This window comes from Thalassophryne amazonica, chromosome 10 (genome assembly GCF_902500255.1).
Source record: "Thalassophryne amazonica chromosome 10, fThaAma1.1, whole genome shotgun sequence".
NCBI lineage: Eukaryota > Metazoa > Chordata > Actinopteri > Batrachoidiformes > Batrachoididae > Thalassophryne > Thalassophryne amazonica.
The window spans coordinates 96041995-96060920 of record NC_047112.1 but is presented as its reverse complement, the minus strand read 5'-3'; the positions used below and the strand labels follow the sequence as shown (position 1 = coordinate 96060920).

Genomic DNA, 18926 nt, shown 5'->3' with positions numbered 1-18926 from the left:
ATTTGAAATTGCTGGCTAAGGCTAAGCGTAAATTTGGTAAGATTGTAATTCACGTCGGCAGTAATGACACTCGGTTACGCCAATCGGAGGTCACTAAAATTAACATTAAATCGGTGTGTAACTTTGCAAAAACAATGTCGGACTCTGTTGTTTTCTCTGGGCCCCTCCCCAATCAGACCGGGAGTGACATGTTTAGCCGCATGTTCTCCTTGAATTGCTGGCTGTCTGAGTGGTGTCCAAAAAATGAGGTGGGCTTCATAGATAATTGGCAAAGCTTCTGGGGAAAACCTGGTCTTGTTAGGAGAGACGGCATCCATCCCACTTTAGATGGAGCAGCTCTCATTTCTAGAAATCTGGCCAATTTTCTTGGATCCTCCAAACTGTGACTGTCTAGCGTTGGGACCAGGAGGCAGAGCTGTGGTCTTATACACCTCTCTGCAGCTTCTCTCCCCCTGCCATCCCCTCATTACCCCATCCCCGTAGAGACGGTGCCTGCTCCCAGACCACCAATAACCAGCAAAAATCTATTTAAGCATAAAAATTCAAAAAGAAAAAATAATATACCACCTTCAACTGCACCACAGACTAAAACAGTTAAATGTGGTCTATTAAACATTAGGTCTCTCTCTTCTAAGTCCCTGTTGGTAAATGATATAATAATTGATCAACGTATAGATTTATTCTGCCTAACAGAAACCTGGTTACAGCAGGATGAATATGTTAGTTTAAATGAGTCAACACCCCCGAGTCCGGGGCGGAGGATTAGCAGCAATCTTCCATTCCAGCTTATTAATTAATCAAAAACCTAGACAGAGCTTTAATTCATTTGAAAGCTTGTCTCTTAGTCTTTTCCATCCAAATTGGAAGTCCCAAAAACCAGTTTTATTTGTTATTATCTATCGTCCACCTGGTCGTTACTGTGAGTTTCTCTGTGAATTTTCAGACCTTCTGTCTGACTTAGTGCTTAGCTCAGATAAGATACTTATAGTGGGCGATTTTAACATCCACACAGATGCTGAGAATGACAGCCTCAACACTGCATTTAATCTATTATTAGACTCTATTGGCTTTGCTCAAAAAGTAAATGAGTCCACCCACCACTTTAATCATATCTTAGATCTTGTTTTGACTTATGGTATGGAAATAGAAGACTTAACAGTATTCCCTGAAAACTCCCTTCTGTCTGATCATTTTTTAATAACATTTACATTTACCCTGATGGACTACCCTGCAGTGGGGAATAAGTTTCATTACACTAGAAGTCTTTCAGAAAGCGCTGTAACTAGGTTTAAGGATATGATTCCTTCTTTATGTTCTCTAATGTCATATACCAACACAGTGCAGAGTAGCTATCTAAACTCTGTAAGGGAGTTAGAGTATCTCGTCAATAGTTTTACATCCTCATTGAAGACAACTTTGGATGCTGTAGCTCCTCTGAAAAAGAGAGCTTTAAATCAGAAGTGTCTGACTCCGTGGTATAACTCACAAACTCGTAGCTTAAAGCAGATAACCCGTAAGTTGGAGAGGAAATGGCGTCTCACTAATTTAGAAGATCTTCACTTAGCCTGGAAAAAGAGTTTGTTGCTCTATAAAAAAGCCCTCCGTAAAGCTAGGACATCTTTCTACTCATCACTAATTGAAGAAAATAAGAACAACCCCAGGTTTCTTTTCAGCACTGTAGCCAGGCTGACAAAGAGTCAGAGCTCTATTGAGCTGAGTATTCCATTAACTTTAACTAGTAATGACTTCATGACTTTCTTTGCTAACAAAATTTTGACTATTAGAAAAAAAATTACTCATAACCATCCCAAAGATGTATCGTTATCTTTGGCTGCTTTCAGTGATGCCGGTATTTGGTTAGACTCTTTCTCTCCGATTGTTCTGTCTGAGTTATTTTCATTAGTTACTTCATCCAAACCATCAACATGTTTATTAGACCCCATTCCTGCCAGGCTGCTCAAGGAAGTCCTACCATTATTTAATGCTTCAATCTTAAATATGATCAACTTATCTTTGTTAGTTGGCTATGTACCACAGGCTTTTAAGGTGGCAGTAATTAAACCATTACTTAAAAAGCCATCACTTGACCCAGCTATCTTAGCTAATTATAGGCCAATCTCCAACCTTCCTTTTCTCTCAAAGATTCTTGAGAGGGTAGTTGTAAAACAGCTAACTGATCACCTGCAGAGGAATGGTCTATTTGAAGAGGTTCAGTCAGGTTTTAGAATTCATCATAGTACAGAAACAGCATTAGTGAAGGTTACAAATGATCTTCTTATGGCTTTGGACAGTGGACTTATCTCTGTGCTTGTTCTGTTGGACCTCAGTGCTGCTTTTGATACTGTTGACCATAAAATTTTATTACAGAGATTAGAGCATGTCATAGGTATTAAAGGCACTGCGCTGCGGTGGTTTGAATCATATTTGTCTAATAGATTACAGTTTGTTCATGTAAATGGGGAATCTTCTTCACAGACTAAAGTTAATTATGGAGTTCCACAAGGTTCTGTGCTAGGACCAATTTTATTCACTTTATACATGCTTCCCTTAGGCAGTATTATTAGACGGTATTGCTTAAATTTTCATTGTTACGCAGATGATACCCAGCTTTATCTATCCATGAAACCAGAGGACACACGCCAATTAGCTAAACTGCAGGATTGTCTTACAGACATAAAGACATAGATGACCTCTAATTTCCTGCTTTTAAACTCAGATAAAACTGAAGTTATTGTACTTGGCCCCACAAATCTTAGAAGCATGGTGTCTAACCAGATCTTTACTCTGGATGGCATTTCCCTGACCTCTAGTAATACTGTGAGAAATCTTGGAGTCATTTTTGATCAGGATATGTCATTCAAAGCGCATATTAAACAAATATGTAGGACTGCCTTTTTGCATTTACGCAATATCTCTAAAATCAGAAAGGTCTTGTCTCAGAGTGATGCTGAAAAACTAATTCATGCATTTATTTCCTCTAGGCTGGACTATTGTAATTCATTATTATCAGGTTGTCCTAAAAGTTCCCTAAAAGCCTTCAGTTAATTCAAAATGCTGCAGCTAGAGTACTGACGGGGACTAGCAGGAGAGAGCATATCTCACCCGTGTTGGCCTCTCTTCATTGGCTTCCTGTTAATTCTAGAATAGAATTTAAAATTCTTCTTCTTACTTATAAGGTTTTGAATAATCAGGTCCCATCTTATCTTAGGGACCTCGTAGTACCATATTACCCCATTAGAGCGCTTCGCTCTCAGACTGCAGGCTTACTTGTAGTTCCTAGGGTTTGTAAGAGTAGAATGGGAGGCAGAGCCTTCAGCTTTCAGGCTCCTCTCCTGTGGAACCAGCTCCCAATTCAGATCAGGGAGACAGATACCCTCTCTACTTTTAAGATTAGGCTTAAAACTTTCCTTTTCGCTAAGGCTTATAGTTAGGGCTGGATCAGGTGACCCTGGACTATCCCTTGGTTATGCTGCTTTAGACGTAGACTGTGGGGGGGTTCCCATGATGCACTGTTTCTTTCTCTTTTTGCTCTGTATGCATCACTCCGCATTTAATCATTAGTGATCGATCTCTGCCCCCCTCCACAGCATGTCTTTTTCCTGGTTCTTTCCCTCAGCCCCAACCAGTCTCAGCAGAAGACTGCCCCTCCCTGAGCCTGGTTCTGCTGGAGGTTTCTTCCTGTTAAAAGGGAGTTTTTCCTTCCCACTGTAGCCAAGTGCTTGCTCACAGGGGGTCGTTTTGACCGTTGGGGTTTTTCATAATTGTTGTATGGCCTTGCCTTACAATATAAAGCGCCTTGGGGCAACTGTTTGTTGTGATTTGGCGCTATATAAAAAAAAAGTTGAATGATTGATTGATTTACATCAGCTGGAAAAACTCTCTAGAAATACTGTCCATCTACCATGGACATGCTGATCATTCATCATTCAGTCTTTCATAGATGCAACAATAACAATCAATAGTAGATGTTTGAATTAGATTTTTAAACACAGCTGTAATCACTGTGTAATAATAGTAAAGTAGATGAGTGAAATAAACATAATTCCCATCGAGTGAAGCACAGTTAATCAGAGCTGGTAACATCCACCCCTGTTTGTAACATCCATCCAACACTGTTTGTTCTTCCAATCACAGGCGTTGAATCTCAGGTCTGGCTGTCAGTGGAGATATCATAACCACTCCACATTAAACTATGATCCTCATCCACCCGGTGACTTTCCTGCCTTTCATTTTGCCCTAACCTCTCTCTCCCTCTCTGTCAATCTGCCCAATCCACAGTGAGCATTTATCTTCTTTTATAGCTCTGCTGAAAATGGGAGACTACTACTACTATTCCTCCAGCAGACGAGCAAACTCATTATCCCTGGTTGGCCAGGCCATATCGATGTATAGCAGAGCAGCTGCAGCAGGCAGCCCCCAGGTGACAGATTTACTTGGGCTGTAATCTCATCACCCTATGATAAACTTAATTAAAATTCCACTGGCTTGGGCACACTGCAATAAAAACAACAAACACAATTATAGGGTGTTATTATTTGAAGAGTCTCTCTGTGAAGGCGCCACCAGCTCACTGTAAGGGTTTTGTGTTCATGCTTACAGGGGATGTACAACTTATTTGTTTTGGAACATCAAGGCCATATTCTTCCAGTGAGCGTCAGAGGATTCTTTAACGTATCCTACCGTGATGACCTGGAAGTGCGAGTATAAAAGATCTTGCAAAGGTTTGACAAACACGAATCAACTATGATGATTGAATAATTACATTTAGATCTCCAAAGTCACATTTACTTTTTAACAATACGTAATTATGGATGACACATTTTACTCTGTATAGATGTGTAGCGACTGAGGGTGAAGACACTGTAATGCCCTGTTCTTTAGCTCTGCTTGGCGTCCAGATGGGAAAGGCCTTGAGGAAAATGAGTCACCACAGTGTGCAGCACCTCTTGGTAGGAAATCATCTCATTTATATCAGCACAGAAAGTCAACATTTGAAGCTGCATGCTTATGCCATTTTCCTTTCCTAACATGATCCACTTTTAATCGTTGAAATGACAAAATGCAAATTAGGCTTTCAACAATAATATGAAAACCTGTACACTGTTGTAGTAATGTATTTCAATTATGCTACTTATCTCTCTGGAGGTACAGTCCTGGTCAGAATCACTGGTAGTCTAAATTTTAAGTACATAAGTTAAAATGTGTTCACAAATAAATGCAAATGGTTTGTTTTATCAGAATTATCCTATGCACTGGAAAAGTGACATATAGCCTATAAAGTGACTGAATCAATAGATAGATAGATAGTGCTGTTTGAAAAGGTGGGCGTGTTCGCAAACAGCAGCAGCTGTTGGGATCTGTGGACCTGCAAGTCACAGCTGAAGAACACGTACCGTGTTATGACAGACATGACCTTACAACTCTCCACCGTGAGGTGTGTGTATGTGCATGCTGTCCTCACGTGGAAATACATAAAATATATATCACCTTTGCAATGGGCTGGAGTGGCTGCACAGCACGCACATTGGCAGGCTGTGCCGGGTGAAAAGGACCGTCTGATCATGTGTACATTCAGCTGACGATCTGAATGTCATGTCAGCTATGGTTTACATGATGCAGTGTCCTTAGGCGCTGGCAGCAAATGTGGATATGATAAGAGTGAACTGCTTCGTTCATGTCATTTTATGACTTGACATCTATGACCATGGGTCATATACAGAGGAACAGAAGGATCATACTTGTATTGTCCGCTCAATAAGAGAGATTAAATATTAGAAATTGCAGTGTTTTTTGTTTTGGTGTGATTTTTTTTTCCCCCACAGCAGTGGTGCAATATGGTGCCACACATTCCAGGTGCTTGCACTGTGTTCACCCTGACGGCACGATGCAGTATCGTGCACACATGTCCAACCGTGTGTCCCTCCTGACAGCAGTTGGAATGTTTCACAGTTCCCCATTTTGCTTTTTGTTTTCCGTTTTTTCGGTCGGTTTCTGCTTCTTATGCCCAATTTCATGTTATGTGTGAAGGGGCCCTAAAGACCACACCTTTGCATATAGACAGGAAAAAACTTTCATACTACACTCAACAAAAATATAAATGCAACACTTTTGGTTTTGCTCCCATTTTGTATCAGATGAACTCAAAGATCTAAAACTTTTTCCACATACACAATATCACCATTTCCCTCAAATATTGTTCACAAACCAGTCTAAATCTGTGATAGTGAGCACTTCTCCTTTGCTGAGATAATCCATCCCACCTCACAGGTATGCCATATCAAGATGCTGATTAGACACCATGATTAGTGCACAGGTGTGCCTTAGACTGTCCACAATAAAAGGCCACTCTGAAAGGTGCAGTTTTATCACACAGCACAATGCCACAGATGTCGCAAGATTTGAGTGAGCGTGCAATTGGCATGCTGACAGCAGGAATGTCAACCAGAGCTGTTGCTCGTGTATTGAATGTTCATTTCTCTACCATAAGCCATCTCCAAAGGCGTTTCAGAGAATTTGGCAGTACATTCAACCAGCCTTACAACCGCAGACCACGTGTAACCACACCAGCCCAGGACCTCCACATCCAGCATGTTCGCCTCCAAGATCGTCTGAGACCAGCCACTCGGACAGCTGCTGAAACAATCGGTTTGCATAACCAAAGAATTTCTGCACAAACTGTCAGAAACCGTCTCAGGAAAGCTCATCTGCATGCTCGTCGTCCTCATCGGGGTCTCGGCCTGACTCCAGTTCGTCGTCGTAACCGACTTGAGTGGGCAAATGCTCACATTCGCTGGCATTTGGCACGTTGGAGAGGTGTTCTCTTCACGGATGAATCCCGATTCACACTGTTCAGGGCAGATGGCAGACAGCGTGTGTGGGTGAGCGGTTTTCTGATGTCAATGTTGTGGATCGAGTGGCCCATGGTGCCGGTGGGGTTATGGTATGGGCAGGCGTCTGTTATGGACGAAGAACACAGGTGCATTTTATTGATGGCATTTTGAATGCACAGAGATACCGTGACGAGATCCTGAGGCCCATTGTTGTGCCACATCCAAGAACATGTTGCAGCAGGATAATGCACGGCCCCATGTTGCAAGGATCTCTACACAATTCTTGGAAGCTGAAAATGTCCCAGTTCTTGCATGGCCGGCATACTCACCAGACATGTCAACCATTGAGCATGTTTGGGATGCTCTGGACCGGCGTATACGACAGCGTGTACCAGTTCCTGCCAATATCCAGCAACTTCGCACAGCCATTGAAGAGGAGTGGACCAACATTCCACAGGCCACAATTGACAACCTGATCAACTCTATGCGAAGGAGATGTGTTGCACTGCATGAGGCAAATGGTGGTCACACCAGATACTGACTGGTATCCCCCCCCCCAATAAAACAAAACTGCACCTTTCAGAGTGGCCTTTTATTGTGGACAGTCTAAGGCACACCTGTGCACTAATCATGGTGTCTAATCAGCATCTTGATATGGCACACCTGTGAGGTGGGATGGATTATCTCAGCAAAGGAGAAGTGCTCACTATCACAGATTTAGACTGGGTTGTGAACAATATTTGAGGGAAATGGTGATATTGTGTATGTGGAAAAAGTTTTAGATCTTTGAGTTCATCTCATACAAAATGGGAGCAAAACCAAAAGTGTTGCATTTATATTTTTGTTGAGTGTACATGGCACTCAACTTGTTGACAGCCAGAGGATAACAAGGAGGATAGGATAGGCTAACTACAATGTTTTAAAAATGTGTAGCAGGGTGGTGGTCAAGTGGTTAGTGTACTTGATTTCAGTACAGAAAGTTCCCGGTTCAAACCCCACCCTTGCCACATTTCTCCATGTAATGTGGAGTTGCGTCAGGAAGGGTATCCGGCATAAAACCTGTGCCAATTCAACATGCAGATCCACCTCAGATTTGTGATGGTGACCCCAAGCACAAACAAGGGAGCAGCGGAAGGGACCTACAGTTGTTCTTAAAAGTTTATTGACATGTAGTGTAGGGGTGGTGGCCAAGTGGTTAATTTAAACAAGGGAGCAGCCGAAGGGACTTCCTTACTAGTGAGGTAACCGTGTACACATTTAGCTCCGTATTGATGTTTTCATTTGTTCAGTAGTGACAAGAAGCAGTAACAGTAATTAGCCCATTAGCTTCTGCTTGTAAAGTGGTGTTTGCTTTCCAAGTAAATAACCAGCCAGTTAAATTAATTTTGTTTCTTGCTGCATGAAGTGGGAGCAGCATGTTTCAACAATGTGTGATTTATAGACTGATGTGGCTTATATATATTTTTTCCCTCGTCATGCTGCATTTTTGGGCAGATGCGACTAATACTCTGGAGCAACCTATACACCAGAAAATATGATACCTGACTAGCTGACTAGAAGAAACTCTAGCAGGTACTGGCTGTAGTCGACTATTACATCTAGCCGTCCCAACCCTACTTTAAAAATGAAACTAACATTAAATGAGGACAGACTGATTTAAAATTTAGTGAACTTTTATGCCCCAGATTAATCAATAAGCAAAACTGATTTGCTTATTCAACAATACTGTATATTATATGTCTGTCACATGCTGGACAGGTCTGAGATTGTTTTAGTGACTAATGTTATCGTCAAACATATGATGGAAATTAGGAGGAGGTGTGGTTGAATTTATTTACATGTAGCTTGTAATGAGTTTTCATTTCCAAAGCCTACATCTAGTGGTCACCAAAGGCAGGCTGAACAACAACCCAAAAGCTTTCATGAAGTGAAATTAAAATACACGCATATTGTAAAATATATAGGGTAGGTCCCAATTAGTACTTGGATGGAGACCTCTAGGAAGACCAGGGCCTGTTAAGACAAGAGATATGTCACTAAACGTGCCAAATCCCAATACAGTCTTGCACAGGGTTCGCTTTGACAACTGTATGGAAAATGAAACTGGAGATCCTGAAGCAATGAAAGAGGAATATATATATATGTGTGTGTGTGTGTATAGATAGATAGAGTATATTATTTCTGAATCCTTTCTAAATTCTGTGCTTACAGTCTAGGTGTTCCAGTAGTTCACCAGGTCTGTACCTGCATCTTTCTTTTTAATTTAACACTCTGTAGACTGTTGTAATGTATTGGATTTATGCTGCTTCTTTTACTTCAGATATTTACATTGATTCTTTCTGTCTTGACTGTGATCATCAGTCTGCTTGTGCAAATGTGTCTGGGTGAGTACTTGTATTTTGCTCCACTCCTTCTTTTTGCCACAAGATGGAACAATTTCCCCACATATTACTTCCTTACCTCTTGCCCTGACTTCTGACTTTTCCATGACATTCGTATTAATCCTGCTTGTGTTTGATGCACCACACTCATCCTGACAGTGTGTATAAAACAATGTAAGCTCACATATTGATCTTTCACCCTCTGCAACTTGAACACAGAATGGAGAACTGCCACTTTCCGTGCAGCGAGGGCAATGGTATCTTCTCGTGTGCAGGGTGGCATCATGGGAAGGCGCTACAGAGCGGCGGAGAATCTCTGGTTTACCGTAGTGAATGGTGAGCGGTGGCTTTGGCAGACCACCGATTTGGCCGTGACTTTGTCGGGTGTGTGTCTTTGTGTTTTCTGGACCACACTGCTCTATCATCTCCTATGACATACAATAGCCAACACAGTGATCCAACTGCCGCACTAAAGCCCCAGACACGACATATTGTCAGAGCGTACATTTAGAGGATGAGTTATGACACTATTCATGTGACATATTTGGAGGCATGTGACTCATTTAAAGTGCAGGGGCAGAAAGCAGACTGTAAATGTGCTTTATCAGCCTGTTTCAAGCTGGTTTCTGTGGTAACCATCTCACCAATGCTTTGTATATGAAAAACTCTCATCACATACATTACTGAATAAACAGTGCAGTTTATATCATCTTGGAAAGCAGCAGCGAGCAAACACCGTGAAACTGTGATTGTGGAAATTTGGAAGTCCAATAAAACATTTTAAAGTTGAACTGCTGTGAACACTTCTTTAATTGGTAGTTTAGTCACGAGCTACTTATTGGTTTGGATTGACGGCCTGAGCGATGATGTGCTGGGAGATGCTGTTTTAATAGATTAGCTATTAAAACTTGTTCCAAAGCCTATCAGTGACATATTAACGATAAGTGTCTCTAACACGCAACAGCCACATTGTACGCCACTTAAACATGCGGTCCAAGGCCATATCAGAGGAATTCAGGAATGATTGATTTAGTCTCTGACTGAGCAGGTGTGGCGGGTCGATACATAAAACGCGTCTGTCTTATCCATCTCAATGCCACAGGAAAAAAACAAGATTGTGTTAGAGGCTTAGAGGCAGGAATGCAAGGCTGTAAAAGCAGCAGAATTAAAACAGAATGCTCTTTGTGTTGCCACTGCTGTTTTCATAACTATATAACTATGCCTGATGCCCTTTGTTGCCAAGAAATATGATTAATAGTCTGTGTTCCTAAGTGTTATTTACAGATGTGGATGACTGTTGTGATGGTGTGCAGTGTTGTCTGGGATTTGCAAGGCTGTCATTACATACAGTAAATACGGAGTTTCCCCGTGTCAACAACACAATGGCGAGCTCCTTCAATTTAAAGAGATTATCTCTGTACATAATTTACCAATGGAAAAATTATCTCCATCTGTTCTGTCGCTGTCCTTAATGTCTTTGGTTTTTGTTGATGTCCCCCATTTTAAAGCTAAATGTGATGAAAACATTACTTTTGCATGTCACAGAATGTGTTTATGTTGACAGCAATGATCAGAACATAGTCTGATTTATGACTCAAACTCAGACGAGGGGTGTTTGAGATGTTTTGAGCCTCACCCAAAAAAATTAGGGCGTGGTTCTCCATCTTTAGCATTCTGAGAAACCAACATTTCTCGAGAATGTATGAAGTTTTGACTCACTCAATGCAATGTTGAGAAATGTTGGTTCTTTTCAATCGCATCATGTCCTCTGTGTTAGTGGGGAAAATATGTGTAAAATACCACTGCAGTTGCACATTTTATTGTAAAAACAACTAATAATTACACAGATTGTTTTATATATAATAAAAAATATAACGCAATGCTGCAACCATCGGCTGTATGAGCATTGTCTTTATAATTTGCCGTTGTTTAATTAATTATTAAAATCTTATTGTCTTATGTACAATTTGTACATGTTCAATGAAACCCCTTTATCAATTAATCAATCAATCGTAAACAAAATTTAAGTTTTATTGGTGTTTGCAGGAGGGTATGCATGTATGTATACATGAGCTTTTGACAAGTTAGCTTTAAGTTAGCAGAAGTTACCATTAGGGTTGCCAACTCTCTGAAAAATAAATAAGGGACACCTCAACGCCAGGGCCGACCGGCCGACTGACCATTGCCTTCACCCTTCCCAGCGTCTGTGTGAAACGATTTTTAACCATTTGACTGTTGACTTGACCCTGAATTTAGGTACACTCAACAAAAATATAAACGCAACACTTTTGGTTTTGCTCCCATTTTGTATGAGATGAACTCAAAGATCTAAAACTTTTTCCACATATACAATATCACCATTTCTCTCAAATATTGTTCACAAACCAGTCTAAATCTGTGATAGTGAGCACTTCTCCTTTGTTGAGATAATCCATCCCACCTCACAGGTGTGCCATATCAAGATGCTGATTAGACACCATGATTAGTGCACAGGTGTGCCTTAGACTGCCCACAATAAAGGCCACTCTGAAATGTGCAGTTTTATCACACAGCACAATGCCACAAGATGTCGCAAGATTTGAGGGAGCGTGCAATTGGGCATGCTGACAGCAGGAATGTCAACCAGAACTGTTGCTCGTGTATTGAATGTTCATTTCTCTACCATAAGCCGTCTCCAAAGGCGTTTCAGAGAATTTGGCAGTACATCCACCAGCCTCACAACCGCAGACCACGTGTAACCACACCAGCCAGGACCTCCACATCCAGCATGTTCACCTCCAAAATCAGCTGAGACCCAGCCACTCGACAGCTGCTGGAACATCGGTTTGCATAACCAAGAATTTCTTCACAACTGTCATAAACTGTCTCAGGGGAAGCTCATCTGCATGCTCGTCGTCCTCATCGGGGTCTCGACCTACTCCAGTTTGTCGTCGTAACCGATTTGAGAGTGGGCAAATGCTCACATTCGCTGGTGTTTGGCACGTTGGAGAGGTGTTCTCCTTCAACGGATGATGCGAAGGAGATGTGTTGCACTGCATGAGGCAAATGGTGGTCACACCAGATACTGACTGGTATCCCCCCCCAATAAAACAAAACTGCACCTTCAGAGTGGCCTTTTATTGTGGACAGTCTAAGGCACACCTGTGCACTAATCATGGTGTCTAATCAGCATCTTGATATGGCACACCTGTGAGGTGGGATGGATTATCTCAACAAAGGAGAAGTGCTCACTATCACAGATTTAGACTGGTTTGTGCACAGTATTTGAGGGAAATGGTGATATTGTGTATGTGGAAAAAGTTTTAGATCGTTGAGTTAATCTCATACAAAATGGGAGCAAAACCAAAAGTGTTGCGTTTATATTTTTGTTGAGTATAGATGCATACATGCATTTGTTCTGATATGAACATGTGGAAAACAAATTATTATTTAGCAATTTATTTTTAGTGCAAAATAAATTTTCACTCACAATTTCAATATGAGCATTCTGTCTTCTTTAAAAATAAATCTCTGTAGTGCTATTGCTTAACTTAAAATTGTATAAATTAACAAAAAAAAAAAAAAACAATAGAAAATTTGCATCATCCAAAACAATGTAACAGTGCAAAACAATGTAACAGTGCACATTTACACATTTAGTGTAATAAAAAGTGCAAAAAATAGTCTGAAAAGTAAACAATACTGTTGTCGTGCACCTTTTCCACCCAGCCAGTTTCCTTTTCTCATTCTCCCCTGTATTTTTGCATTCTTTTTGTTTGTTGTTTTTTTTTTTAGGAGGAGGGAGTAACGACGTTACAGACATTGCTGTCCGTAGGCGTATCTGCAGTGCCAGTGTCGGGTGTCTGTATCGATATCAGCCATGTGCTTTGTTATTGTTGTCCTGCGACCGTCGTCGGCTCATGACGTCGGTATCTTCTTGTGAGCAGATGCCCTCGACCAATGAGATAAGAGTGATTCTGTATTGTCAACTCGTGTCTGTCAGCTCATGGTGAAAAGCAGGAGAGAGGCTGGGATCAAATTTACTGTAGGTTTCCATATAAAGCGCCAGTCAATTCCATTGATTTCTGATTCTCATAGAAATACGGGACAAACTGCGTCCCATTTCAGGTCAATATGGAACACACACTTTTATTTCCAAATAAGGGACGATTCCGTTTTCAAGGGACGGTTGGCAACCCTAGTTACCATGCACGCTGATGTCCGCAAAATGTCTTGTAAATCACTCTAGAGGTGTTATCAGGTTACAAAAACAGATTTTTCAGTGTTAGAAGTATTTTTCCTCCGCTAGCTTTACATAGTATATGGTATATTTAGCCAAAATGAAGCAAAGTTAGCAACTAGCGACACAAGGAAGTGATGCCACCACGCTAACGTCTGCAAGATCATACAATAAAAATAGGAAGAGAATGTGACGTTGTCACCTCTTAAAATAGGTCAAGGTTAGCAATCTTTGAACTTGTCCAAGGTCTGTGTCCCAAGAATTTTCCTGTGAATTTGAGGATGCTGGCAGTAATAGGACTGGACTTATGCTGAGTAACAGACAGATGGAGGGGTGGACGCAAAGTCTTCGCAATACCCGATGGCCATATTTGATGGCCTAAGGGTAAAAAGTAGAAATCATGCCAAGCTCAATTCTTTTTCCAATTAAAAAAAAAGTTGTGGTTGGAATCCATTCAGCATGTAAGAAAACATAGAAATCAACATTTCATTTGTGCCTGTGTGGCTTATGTGTAGTAAGGAAGACTTCTGAAGATAATCTGGAAGTAAGTGGCAGCCATCTTGGATTTTGCTATTTATCTCCTCAAGGAAAAAAAAAAATAAGCATGGCATATCTTTTTATTAAATTATTATTTTTTAAATAAAACAACATGGTTTGGTTCTTTAACCATAAAATACATAATTATGTCACATATTTTTGAATAATGGTCTTTATTTATTTATTTTTTTACAGACATTATATATAGACATGTATATATAACAACAAGATTGTCCTTCTGCATTTAACCCATCTTAATTACAGTTAAATAAAATCTGCCCGCTATGTCTTATGTGTTGTAAATGCTGTCAAAACTTCATCAGGATATATATTCTGATTAAGGGTGTTTTCATGTCTGTACATATTCATTTAGAGCTACAGAGAGTGCAAATAACTCTGCCACAGATTAGTTACTTTTGATGTCACACTATGAAATAACGTTGACCGAACTGGAACATTAAAATGATAAAATTCAAGTCAGATCAAATCCACTAGGGTGTCAGAACAGCCATTAATACAAACCAGTTAATTTTTATGACATAAGAACAATGTGTTTAAATCTGGATTGAAAGAAATCAAACCGAAATCAGACTGGCTAGCTCAAGACTTCTTGGAGTACTTTGAGAAGAAAATCGGAGATATTAGATTGAGCATATCTAAACCATGCGTTGGCTCAATCTCTGCACCCCTGCCTGTGGAGGTGGGTGTTTAATAATGCGGTAACACCTAGAGTTTACAGAATTTGATACTATTTCACTAGACGCGCTAGCAAAGCTCATGACGTCTACAAAAGCACAACCTGCCTATTTGATCCTATATCAACAAAATTGTTTAAGGACTTGTGGCCCTATTCTTGGGCTGACTGTGCTGGAAATTGTTAATCTTTCATTAAGGTCTGGGTGTTTTAAATCTGCAAGTGATTAAACCATTGCTTAAGAAAATCTGTGTCTTGACCCTGGTGTATTGAGTAATTACAGGCCAATATCAAATCTGTTATTCTGTTCTAAAATTCTGGAAAAAGTGGTCTCACAGCAGCTTGTACGAGGTCTGTTAGAAAAGTATCCGACCTTTTTATTTTTTTCAAAAACCTGATGGATTTGAATCACGTATGCTTGCATGAGCAAACCTTGAACCTTCGTGCGCATGCGTGAATTTTTTCACGCCTGTCGATTGCGTCATTTGCTTGTAAGCAGCCTTTGTGTGAGGATGGGTGGAGTCTCTCGTCGTTTTCTCTTTGCAAGGAAATGGCGGAATGACTGGAGCAGTGCGACTGCATCAAATTTTGCCGAACATGGGCGACAGCCAGGTGGAAACCATTCGGATTCTTCAGATGGCTTTCGGTGACAGATCCTATGGGCATCACACAGATTAAGGAGCGGTACAACCGGTTAAAGACGGCCGCACACGGTGGAGAGCGAGCCGCCTCCGGTCGGCCATCGACATGCTGAATGACCAGATCATTTCCAAAGTGAACGCTGTGTGTGATGCGGGACGTCGTGTTGACTATCTGAGAAATTGCGGAAGAGGTGGACATCAGCACTTTTTCGGCACCTTCCACTGTGACAAGAAGGATTTGGCCATGAAAAGAGTTGCAGCGAAATTCATGCCGATGACTTCGGCACGAAGCTGATGGCGGAGCAAAAGCACCTCCGCGTTGAAGTCTCACAGGACATGTTGTGACATGCACACCTCTATACCCCATTGAGACTGTTTTTATCATAACGGGTGGTCTACTCCAGTGAACACCAGCACAATAAGAGATTTCATCATCTTGAGTGGTATCCCTGGAGATGTCACAATCTCTTGTCCAAAAAGTTTTCTTTTTGTCTAATGTACATCAGTCATACTCTGGAATAGATTACTTTTTCATTAGTAGTATGCTTAGATAGGTAGTATTTCAACTGACTATTCCAGTATTCTCATTTCTGATCATGAGTCACTACTCCTAATATTGAGTTATCTATGCATAAATTTACTCGTCTCCTCTGGAGATTCAAGTCCTTACTACTGGGAGACAAAACATTTTGTGGGTTTGTTTCAATTTGTAATTCTGCTGAAGAATAGATGAGACTCTCTTTTAACCCAAACAAAACTGTATCTTATTCGCTGAAGGCTTTTCTCAAGGGTTAGACTATTTATTATTTTTTAAGCTAATAAAAAAAGAACATCATGATTACTGAACATATTTCTGCTGTTGGTATCCTCAATCAGCAATTTGCTCATAATCCTTCTCCTTATCTACTTAAGAAGTGTGTAAATCTTAAGGCGGAGTTTGACATGATTTCCGCTAGTAACGCTGAGCATTTGTTATTACAAACTTATAGTACTTCCTATAAAACATTGTGTGAAAGCTAATTAATTACTCCAGTCATTAGTTGAAATGTCAGTTTACTTCACATATGATGCCTCAACTAATAGGGATTTCAAGATTGTTACAGATCACATGGAAATTAATTTGTGTAAATCATGTTATTCTTCCTTGTACTACAGACACTATGATAATGTACCACTTCTTAGCTAAACTTGGAATTTTAACTATTGATGCTCTTAAGGCAAAAGGAATTGAATGCCCCACTGTCCTCTTGAAGAATTAAAGTCCTCTATTAAAGCAATGAGAATCTACTAAAGCTCCAGGTTCTGATAGATTTCCAATAGAGTTTTTCGTAAAGAAATTTAATGATAATTAGACACTCTTAATCTTGTCATTTTTAATTAATCCTTGGAAAAGGATTTGTTTCCTCTCACACTGACTCAGTCTTCAGTATCTCTTTTCTTAAAGAGTGCCAAAGATGCCATTCCATGTGATTCTTATAGACCTCTACGTTTATGGACTAATAATTGCCAAGGTTTTGGCCAAAGCTATTGCTTTTTGATTAGAGAGAACAAAATGCTATATTAAGGCAGATTCTAGATTTTGTGGCCATTTAAATTTAACATTGAAAACCCAGTTAATGTATATTTTACATTACAGTACATCTTAATCAAATGTGCCCCAATCACTCTCATATTGGAAAGTGTAGACTGGCACTCACTATTGCATAACAAAGTTTGATCCGGGTCTGATCCGGATTGTGGATTTTATGGACATTTGAATTTAATAATGAAAAGCCCATTTGGTGTACATTTTGCATTTTATCTCAATGAAAAGTGCCTCAATCGTGCTCATTTTTCTGTTACGGATTTACCTACGATATCTCAATGGCATGTCATGATTCATCATTACGAAATGTACGTTAATCTATTGGTTTGTGATATTGTCACAAAAAGTGCAACATTTTTGTAAGGGGAGCACAAATTTATTCTGATACATTCTGTGATGGGTGCACAAAATTAATAATAGTTAATAATAGTAAGATAAAAAAAAAAAAAAAATCCAGAAAATTTTACTCATTTCATAACGGGATCATGAAAAAAAAAGTTGTGACACTTACCACTGTTGCTCTGGGGGTTGGTAAAGTTAGACCTTACTAGTGTGAAGCGCCTTGAGGCAATCTTGTTGTGATTTGGCGCTATATCAATCAATCAATCAACTTTTTTCTTATATAGCGCCAAATCACAACAAACAGTTGTCCCAAGGCGCTCCATATTGTAAGGCAAGGGCCATACAATAATTATGAAAAACCCCAACGGTCAAAACGACCCCCTATGAGCAAGCACTTGGCCACAGTGGGAAGGAAAAACTCCCTTTTAACAGGAAGAAACCTCCAGCAGAACCAGGCTCAGGGAGGGGCAGTCTTCTGCTGAGACTGGTTGGGGCTGAGGGAAAGAACCAGGAAAAAGACATTGCCGAGAAGGGGGCAGAGATCGCTCACTAATGATTAATGCAGAGTGATGCATACGGAGCAAAAAGAGAAAGAAACAGTGCATCATGGGAACGAACCCCCCCACAGTCCTACGTCTAAAGCACATAACCAAGGGATGGTCCAGGGTCACCCGATCCAGCCCTAACTATAACCTTAGCAAAAAGGAAAGTTTTAAGCTTAAGCTTAAAAGTAGAGAGGGTATCTGTCTCCCCTGATTTGAATTGGGAGCTGGTTCCACAGGAGAGGAGCCTGAAAGCTGAAGCTCTGCCTCCCATTCTACTCTTACAAACCCTAGGAACCACAAGTAAGCCCGCAGTCTGAGAGCGAAGCGCTCTAATGGGGTAATATGGTACTACGAGGTCCCTAAGATAAGATGGGACGGATTATTCAAAACCTTATAAGTAAGAAGAAGAATTTAAATTCTATTCTAGAATTAACAGGAAAGCCAATGAAGAGAGGCCAACACGGGTGAGATATGCTCTCTCCTGCTAGTCCCCGTCAGTACTCTAGCTGCAGGCATTCTGAACCAACTGAAGGCTTTTTAGGGAACTGTTGTTAGGACAACCTGATAATAATGAATTACAATAGTCCAGCCTAGAGGAAATAAATGCATGAATTAGTTTTTCAGCATCACTCTGAGACAAGACCTTTCTGATTTTAGAGATATTGCGTAAATTGCAAAAAGGCAGTCCTACATATTTGTTTAATATGCGCTTTGAATGACATATCCTGATCAAAAAATGACTCCAAGATTTCTCACAGTATTACTAGAGATCAGGGAAATAGCCATCCAGAGTAACGGTCTGGTTAGACACCATGCTTCTAAGATTGTGGGGCCAAGTACAATAACTTCAGTTTTATCTGAGTTTAAAAGCAGGAAATTAGAGGTCATCCATGTCTTTATGTCTGTAAGACAATCCTGCAGTTTAGCTAATTGGTGTGTATCCTCTGGCTTCATGGATAGATAAAGCTGGGTATCATCTGCGTAACAATGAAATTTAAGCAATACCGTCTAATAATACTGCCTAAGGAAGCATGTATAAAGTGAATAAAATTGGTCCTAGCACAGAACCTTGTGGAACTCCATAATTACTTTAGTCTGTGAAGAAGATTCCCCATTTACATGAACAAACTGTAATCTATTAGACAAATATGA

General features: G+C 40.3%; 1 protein-coding gene across 1 annotated transcript in view; it reads left to right on the top strand.

Moving 5' to 3' along the window:
* The window catches only part of LOC117519237 (protein sel-1 homolog 3), a 66676-nt gene extending 56731 nt beyond the window's left edge, over positions 1–9945 (top strand). Inside the window, 6 exon segments of the mRNA XM_034180556.1 lie at positions 4135–4210; positions 4302–4420; positions 4600–4721; positions 4835–4949; positions 9151–9214; positions 9431–9945. Coding sequence (XP_034036447.1) covers positions 4135–4210; positions 4302–4420; positions 4600–4721; positions 4835–4949; positions 9151–9214; positions 9431–9645 — 711 coding nt within the window. The 3' untranslated portion in view covers positions 9646–9945.
* The last annotated feature ends 8981 nt before the right edge of the window (positions 9946–18926 follow it).